At 42.8% G+C, this 9,672-nt stretch overlaps 1 protein-coding gene across 1 annotated transcript; it reads right to left on the reverse strand.

The window, feature by feature from the left end:
* Positions 1–2,856: 2,856 nt before the first annotated feature.
* On the reverse strand, positions 2,857–9,671 carry LOC125528145 (protein CHROMATIN REMODELING 35-like). The gene is made up of 5 exons (XM_048692652.1): positions 9,629–9,671; positions 7,087–7,661; positions 6,430–6,759; positions 6,021–6,188; positions 2,857–4,829 (listed from the first exon to the last, which is right to left on the reverse strand). Exons 1-5 carry the CDS (start codon positions 9,669–9,671, stop codon positions 3,069–3,071), a joined length of 2,877 nt encoding a protein of 958 aa, XP_048548609.1. The 3' UTR covers positions 2,857–3,068.
* Position 9,672: the final 1 nt, after the last annotated feature.

Genomic DNA, 9,672 nt, shown 5'->3' on the forward strand with positions numbered 1-9,672 from the left:
ACTATTTGCTGACGGTCCGCGGTCATTTGACTATGATAGAAGTTCATGCCAACAAAATTCCCATCTAAATCAATGAGAGGGCTTCCAAACCCAGCCTAAGACAGATTAGAAGTGTCAATCAAGGAAGGCAAAAATGTAATTTATACTGTCTTGAACAATAGGGTTCAGTGCATAAATAATAGATTAATAAGCCATTCATATCATGGTACATTTATTTACTAGAACATTGTAGGAAAACCAGATAGAACATCAGAGCTCACCCTAGTGATTTTACATGTACTGTACATAAGCTTGTGGACTGCACCATCTGTAGTGCCAATCAACTGCCCGTGTCTGGCCATCAATTTGTCTGAACTGAAAGATTGCCATAACGCCACCACCTCACTACTAGACTCAAGTTCTTTGTCATGATCAAGCACAAGCCAATGGTCTACTTCACAGCCAGGCAAATGCTGGGTGCCGACAAAAGCAATACCATAATATGCATCATAATACACTAACTGCCCACTGACGACTCGACCATTTGGGGACCGTACTTGAATCTGCATGCAGTGATAAAACGGAACGACGACGGTTACACTGAACGATTAACGCGCACAAAATAAGGGAAAGGAGCAGAGATAAGTTAGCAGCACCAACCCTGACACGATCACTGCTATTCCTTTTACCATCTGATGCTGTAAACAAGCTTAGTGAAGTCAGAAACCTTGAAGTATTAGGATCTGGGCATTCAAGGCAAACACCTGTGCATTCAGCCAGCATGGTATTTCCTACAGAGACCTCATAATTAATGTCAACCACACACTGCAGTTGATGTCTAAATCATAATCTTATATGGTAACAGTATATATAATCACCATCGAATGAAGCAATAGATACGACAGTTGGTTTGAAGTTTGAAACAGCTTGTCTAATGAGATCCTCAGTCAAGGGACGTTCATCAGTTTTACTAGCATCGGCAAGCGCCAAATTATCGCTCATCTTGCTTTTACCATCTGACGATGCAACGAAACCTCCAGTTGTGCGTTCAAGTACCACCGTGTCTCCTACATACATACAGGAATATCATGATATCAACCAATACGTACGTAGCGTTGGTTTATGAATCATCATAATCCTAAAAGAAGCATATCTGGTAATTAATTAATGTGCACATATCAGTATGTATTATCACCATCACATAAAGCATCGTCGACTTGAGTGAGTTCACTGCCAGCACATTCACCAGTTTTACTGGAATTGGCAGACTCCACTTTGGACTTGGAGATGCTACCTGAACAGAAAGGTCCTAGCTAGTTAACTGGAAACAAATTATGATACAACAACAGAATGCTGAGTTTTTTTCAACATATGCATGGAAGAAGGTAAAAGGGTGAAGAACCTTGGAATCAGTGACTCACTTGACCTAAGCACTCTCTTGGAGTCATTTCCATTTTGTACTTGATCCAAGCCTCTCGGCCTGCGCTTGTCTCTCGGCATCTTTCCAACCAACCTTGAATAGACGGAACGAAACCCAGTGTGTCATCCAAATCCGAGTAGTGACTAATCAGAAGTAAGCAGAGTAGGTATATTGTTGTGTTCACGAACCCATTACACACTCCGTTCTCTAATGGACAGTATAGCTAGTGTGACCTAACTCATGTAGTCCAAACTAGAGGGTATACTTCATTGGTGGTGCGCACACATTTTGAAATTCAGATTTGACCAACTAAACATGGGTTATGACTTATGACTTATGCGTCAGAAAAACTATATCAGCAATATCCGTAGCCAAACAACCTTTCACATATTAAAAAAAAAATCAGTTATGTATATTTCTACAACTGTTGGTCAAGTTAAATCACGAAAAAGAGCGCACGTAAAGTGACAGGAATGGATTAGTTGTGGCGGACTTAACAGGCATGGACTTAATCCATAACATTTTTGGGGAAATTAAACTGTTACTCGTACTTGCACCCAAAAAAAGGAAACGGCATGCCGTAAAGTGACAGGAACGGAGTGGAGCTCAACAAAAGGCCACGACAAACACTTCCGAACAATTCAAGCGGTTAGGGTTTCGTCCAGTAGAACAGCAGGTTGATCCAAGTCGGGATAGATCGATCTGCACACCACGCCGGCATAAAGGGCGGGCGGAGGAGAAGCACACGCCTATGACGATGATGAGTATACCTTGACGGCTTGGGTAGAGAGATCGAGCGAGTCTGTATTCTTCGTCCGGAGGGAGGTCAGATGACGAGCGCCCTGCTCTTAGGTTTGGGCGGCTTTCGGGTGTGCGGATAATTTGAACCAACGAGTTTATTTTTCTGAACGTGTTGGGATAAAAAATAATACTCACATATGTGTGTACTAATAACATCATCAGATTACATCACATATGTGTCATCTCTATGGAGAAATCCAGAGAGGCGGTACACTAAGCAAAATTATAGAAAATTTGCATAACAAGTCTTTTCTAATCCTTGCAACCACCAAGAAATGACCAAAATCTTCAACTTGGTCGGACCGTTGGTCGGAATTTTGCGTGCCATTGAAATTCAGAAACATTGTCTAATAGTATCACACTTGGGAATTTGATGTAACCATCCTCCCCTTGTGGCGGAGGTGCGATGTGCTTGGTTTGTTTGTTTTTTGTTTTTTTTTCGAAACGGAGGCAAAAGAGATGTGGGCGGTGGGCGCGTCGTGGTCTTGCTTTTCGGTCATGGTTGTGCTCGTTGCTGCTCTGGGAGGTGTCGCGGCATACGGTGTTGGTGGGTGGTGGCGGCGCGGCGGTGGTTTTGAATGTCAGACTGGGAACTTATCCTTCTGATTCTGATGAAAACAGTATGCAGGAGCAGCGGCACAACAGCCGAGCCAACCAGCCACATCAAAGCGCCATCCCACTGACACCTCTTTCAAGATCGACAAATCAATCACATAATCACATAGATAGATGAACACTGTTATGCCAAAAACAAGTAGATAGATGGATCAACACTGTTATGCCGCGACACCTCCCAGAGCAGCAATGAAAAACTCCAACGATCGGCAAGCCATATGTACACGGTGTATGTACAACAGCCAGCCTGCCTTCACCTTGCGTACAAGGCCTTGATGTCCTGGCGCATTGCCCTGTTGTCCAGCAGCTCGTCCCCGCAGTCGTCGATGTCGATTTCGTTCAGCTGGAAGCCCTCCGACGTGCAGCGCTGCTCACTCCATTCAAACCACAGCTTCGGTATCACCTCCTTCTTGACCGCAGTTTTATGGGTGTTCTCCTCCGGAGAGTCAGCTGCTACGAGCCTGTAGACAAACACTTTCTTCTGCTGTCCAGGCCTGAATGCCCGCCCGATTGCCTGACGGGTAACGGAGGGGTTCAAGTGAACATCTAGAATGACCACTCTCGATGCGCCCACCAGGGAGATGCCCTCCCCACATGCCTTGATAGAGCCAAACAGGACTTTTGCATCAGCAGAGTTGTTAAACTGAGCCACTGTCAGTTCTCTTTCTTCCATAGTACATTTACTATCACCACGGATCACAAACATCTCCTTTCCTACATGCCAGCCCCTTGTCTTAACCAGTAGCCTTTCCAAAAATTTCATGGGAAGTAGGTACTGACTGAAAGCAAGGACCTTCTCTCCTGCAGATTCCGCAAGTGCCAGGATATTGGTGAAAAATCTGGCCTTCACACCGTCGGCCACGTTGATAGACTGGACCAGACTATCAACAGCTGCATCCGTCAAGTTGGAAGCCCTGTCTGCCGCTGCAACTTCTGACATTTCAGACAGACATGGATGCATGTACAGGGCGGTTCCTACTGCATTTTTTTTGAACTTCTCATAGGCTTCCAACTTGTGAACGATTTCTTTCTGCTTAGGACTGAGTTTCAAGAAGACACTGAAGTCTACAAGGCCAGGTAGGTCATCCAAGATATCACCCTTGTAGTAGTGAAGCACGTCTTTTGTTAGTTCTCTGAGACTTCTAATGACATTTACTTTTCTCGTGAAGTCACCATCATGCAGCAGGGTCTCTTCTACCGACTCATTGAATTTATCAGTGTCTTCTTTTGAAATCCTGCGACCTGATATTGACACTTGACTCATTATACGAGCAACGATAGGACGAGATGAATCCTTCTTGAGAAACTTTGGGCGTACAAGGTTTACAATGTTGAACACTTCTGAGACATGATTCTGGAAAAGTGTACCAGATAGGACCACCTTACGTGGAGTTTGTACTCTCTGCAGTGATTCTAGCACATTAGTTGACTCAGTCCTAGGTAAATGGCCCTCATCCATTATAAGTAGGTTCGGGACCTTAAGCAACCTCTCCTGGCATCCAGCTGCAACGGCGCCACCCTCGTCACTGCTAATGATCCAAGAGAACTGAGTGTAGCCCACCAAGAGGATACTCCTTTTGGCTTCCCAAGACTTAAGGATTTCCAACTGCTCTGCTCTGGTCTTGACAGAATACAAATCATACAGTGGTATGTCCTCCACTTGCCACTGTTGAAATTCCCTTTTCCATGTACCTAATATACCTTTAGGGAGTACAACGAGAGGCCTTCCAGAGGGATATTTGGCCAAGAAGCTCTGAATAAAACTGATTAGCATAAATGTTTTCCCCGAACCAGGCGCATGAGCTAGAATGCAACCTCCTGGTTTGTCAGAGACCAAATTCTTGACCAGAAAGTGGAAACCTGCCAACTGATGTGGTCTCATTTGCTTTTCATGTCTTGGATGAATAGCAATGTCTAAAGCATTGAGTTCTTCAGCGACTCTAACATCACCAGTGACAATCTCGTCAGAATCCTTTGAACGCTTTTCAGAGAAATATGATCTTGACCTTGATGCCTGACATGAGGTGAACATAATGTCAATTGATCGGTCCAATCATACGTTTAAACTTTCAAGTCATTCCAAAGTTTATAGAGAAAATTCCTTATTTGACACTGTCTTAAAATCTGGTTCCTTATTTGACACTGGAAAAGTTTTTCTTCCCTATTTGACACTAGTCCTAAATTTTATTCCCTATACGACACTTCCGTTCATTTTGAGTCTAAATGACACCTGAAAAGACGATTTTGCCCCTCATGTGGTATGTGTGCGCACGTGCGTGTGCTGTTGCGTGTGTGGGTGCAGGCGCACATGTGTGCTGCTGCTGCATGTGTGTGCGCATGTGTGCTGCTGCGTGTGTGTGTATGTGGGTGTGTGCTGCGTGCGTGTGTGTTGCTGCGTGTGTGTGTGTGCGTGTGTGTGTGTGCCCGCGCGCGTGCGTGTGTGTGCGCGTGCGTGTGTGTTGGGGCATGTGTATGTGTTGATGCGTGGGTGCTTCTGCTTTCGCACTGATGCTGCGTGTGTGCGCTATTGCCCCCCACACACATACCACATGAGGGGCAAAAGAGTCTTTTCAGGTGTCATTTAGGCTTAAAATGGACGAAAATGTCATATAGGGAATAAAATTTAGAACTTGTGTCAAATAAAGAAGAAAAACTTTTCCAGTGTCAAATAAGGAAGCAGACTTTAAGATGGTGTCAAATAAGGAATTTTCTCAAGTTTATATTATGCCATCATGACATTTCTGAAAAATTATAATGCATAGCAGTAGATACAGAATATCAGAAAATAACAACTACATGCGCTATACTAGAAAAGTTTCTTCATGCTGGAAATACAGGAATAACCAAAATAACAACCCACGACGTCCAGCGTCAGGCTCTGCGGCATGAGCAAATGTGTCAATTTTGTCGGATAAGATGGCATGGACTAATTCTCATGTATGATTGGCATATTGTGCCCCTTTAGGCACTTGGCTCTTATAAAAACAGATTTTGTTCAAACAACATAATAGTGTAATGCAAAATAAAAAATGTATTTGCAATCAGTTTCAGCACACCAAATGGATCCCACACGTTCCTGTGGGCCACTTTGCTTGTTGCTAAAAAAATACTTGGTAAGAACTTCCAAAAAATTAAAAATACATATGTTGCTAAACGGCCTCAGAGTTACAGAAGCATCATCACATATCTTAAACAAATAAGATACCTTTCTCCACTGATAATCAATGATTGTGTCAGCCCTTTTCACAATCAAACCGCAGACACGGCATACATGGCCCAGATCTTCATGAATCTGTATATCATGATTGCAGGCGTTGTCCACCTCTTTCTCATCCACTTCTTTCTCATTGGCTGCCTCTTCAAGTGTGTCGAGCTGGCCAATAAATGTAACTAAATCGTTATGCCAAACAACATAAATCCAAATAAACAATTTAGGGAAAATAAAGTACGCAGATTTCTCTTATTGAGCTAAGCTCTCATCTATCCTCAAACTTTACAAGTTGAATCAATTTGCAGACAGAGCATGCAATTATAAGCACAACTATTAAATTACAAAATGGCATGTTTCAAAATGCTGCAGTAACAAAAGTCATAAGTCTGATTATAATTTGTACCTTAGAGCTTTCAAGTGCCACCGAGTACTCATTCCAAAATTCTTCAAGACCATCACTTTCCTGTTCTTGTATATGCTCTTCCTCCATAGGTTCATCTTCCCCCATAGGCTCATCTTCCTCCACAGGCTCGTCTTCCCCCACAGGATTGTAAGGTTCTGAGGGCAAATCAAATACTGCTGGATTTGCTTCATTTTTTGTTTTTCTTTTTCTTGGCACAATTTCAACATCCCCATCTACCTGGGAGCTTGGATCAACTTTTCGTTTTTTTCTCTCCTTAGGCAGTGGAGGGAGAACTTGTGTTTCTGCTATTTTCTCCTTATGGGTAGCAACCTACATTGAGCAGCAAGAGTTACGGCTGGAAGATGAAAACTTTCAGCTTTGAAATGGAATAGATTGAGCAAATATCAGACAATTATACTCCATTATTTTCAGTGCAAGACAAAGGGTACTTGTGAACTAAGATGCGACAAATAATTATGGATGAACATTAAAAAAAATTGAAAACAAAGACAACAGTTTCGCAGTGTCCTTCAGAGATACTGATGAGGCAGTGCAATGTTGATACTACTAGTTTGTCAGTACAAGCATGTAGAACAAAAACAACAATATAACTCTTAGTAAAAATTCAGTAGAAAATTGCAAGGGAAAATTACATACAGCCAGATCATGGATACGTTCCTCCTCAGGTCTTTTCTGCAATATAACTCTCTCAAACAGAACTGCTGATGGTTGATAGCTGGTAACAGGATACTGATTCACTAAAGTTGCACTTGGACTATATGGAACAATTTGACTGTTTTGGTCTCTAACAGGCATTGTCTCATTTATTACTTCATCAATTCCCTCGGTTACCACCCTCATGAGAGCACCAGCCTGTTCTGATGGTATCAGCTGTTTATTTTTCTCAGGTGTGAGTTGTTTGTTTTTCTCAGGCGTCAGTTGTTCGTGTGCTCCTGTGCTTTCATCTTCATCATCTGAATCAAGAACTATTACACTCTTTTTCTCTTCTCTTTGCTCGATAGAATTGGCCATATTAGTTCCAGCACTCGGCCCATAACTCAGAGCAGGTTCGGGCAGAGTCGAAAGGAAAGTCAATAATTGGACCCTCTGAGCATACAAGCGATCCCACTCCTCAGTAACACTGCCACATCCCCAACTGTGAACCCTATTTCCAGTAAGTGAAAGATTATTGATGGGGTCGGAACGCTTCCTTTTTCTGCGGTAATACATGCCTACAATAACAGATGACTGATTAGTTATCATATAAGAGAGAAGAAATGAATTTGCACAGCAATGGAAGTATCACTTCTGATGTTCCAGATAAGCCACATGCAAGGTGGACAAGAAAAATGTGGGATGCATACAAGGCAATCGTAAGTAGAAGCACAGACAGTATCATGTGGAAAACTATAATGATCATAAAATGCAGCGGCCATTATTTAACATAAGCATAGTAATTGATGAACAAATAGGCACTTTATTCATCAATTCTTTCTCATAGGTTTACTAGGTATCCTTATTTTTGGTATCAAGCTCTGTATTTCGCTTGGTACAATCCAATTCAACTAGTAATGAAACTGTATGCATAAAGCTAGTAGCTAGTAGCTAGTAGAGATAAACTTGAAATATCACCTACGGTAAATTCAGTCCAAAACTCAAATACTGTTTTTGCTTCTAATCATGCACAGAATACCGAGAAAAAGATTGTCTAAAGAAAAGAAAAACACAAAGGTGATGTGATTGTAAAGGGCAGTGGAAATACTTCAACTGGGCAAACTATATTCACACATGCTTGCAAACAACGATGTACCAGCATGAAATAGATCACCACAATAACACCCATGACCATATGTCCATATCCAGCATACCAAAGAACAATACTCATGAAAAAAACAAAGAACAACATGTAGACAAGATAATAAAGTAGAAGAATTATTTTCTAAACTAGTGAAATTCGGCATGGCATACCAAATAGGGGATTGATATCAACAAGTTACAATGAAAGAGAAAAGCTGCAGAAACAAAACAAGCAATCCACTATAGAGAGGAAGTAATTATGAAGGCGGTAGCCGACAAGCCAGTAGAGGCCCCAGATACCCTAAATTTCAATCTCAGACGGATGGTTTTAGTGGCAACTGGCAATCAACCTCTCCCCTCACCCTAGCTCTCAGGCTAAACAATAGAAGTCCAAAAACAGCAGGTTCAGGCCACAAAACTTGTTTCAAATGCTATTTGCAGAGAAGAGCGCAAAGATTGCTAATTGTCAGCCTACATCATGCTCAAGCAACAGCTTTCGTAATATGAGTCAAAATGACTTCCAAATGGTACACTGGGATGTTAACATTATTTCAGTATTCCATATAAACTATAAGCATCTACTCCCTCCGTTCCAAAATAGATGACTCGACTTTATACTAACTTTAGTACAAAGTTAGTACAAAGTTGGGTCATCTATTTTGGAACGGAGGGAGTAGTACCATTCCCTATGGTTTGGCACGATAAGAAAGCGTCGATTTAGAGTGCATGCCACGTACAGGTCACATAAACAACTGAGCAGAGTACCTAAATCACAACCAGCGATATCTCTGCTTCACCGATTTCACATACAAAAAAAGATTCCATCCTTGCACTTCCTAGAAATGTGTTTTAGCAAACACTATAGCGGTATTTCCTCCGAAGAAACCAGAAAGGAAAAACAAAAGCAGCTGGTAACCTAGCTTGATTCAAGCAGAAGGCTAGGGCAAATAGTTGCCATTCGGCGTGGGAAAAATCCCCTGAATCCTTTCTTTTCTATCTCCAGGCTCCACGGGTCAAGGAAGTAGTCTGCCCCCACAATTTCTGAACTTGAGCAATCAGCATTACAGGGTTTGGTCCAAACTAGTCAATCCCCTTCAGAAAAGAAAAAAAAATCTGACCATTTCCCTTTGCTGTCCGAATTTGGAGCAAAGGTGAGCCTTCCCCCCTGATCCAAAATGGATGTGGTCTTCTCGCCCCTGACAAAAACCCTAAATCCCAGACAGCCCACCCTCCTATTCCCCACAAGGCCACAACGCAAACGCAATGCAGTATCCGTGAATGAATCCAAACCCCATGCCCCCGCCTTTCCATTACGCCCGCCGCCCGCGCAGGGGTGGCAGGGAGAGCCACCACGGCGGGACCACGTCAAGTCGAGGGAGAGGAGGAGGAGGAGGACGCTCACCGGAGGGGTCTGCTGGAGGGTCTTCGCCGGGGGCAACGTCCATG

The sequence above is a fragment of the Triticum urartu genome, unplaced genomic scaffold (assembly GCF_003073215.2).
Source record: "Triticum urartu cultivar G1812 unplaced genomic scaffold, Tu2.1 TuUngrouped_contig_4668, whole genome shotgun sequence".
Taxonomy (NCBI): Eukaryota; Viridiplantae; Streptophyta; class Magnoliopsida; order Poales; family Poaceae; genus Triticum; species Triticum urartu.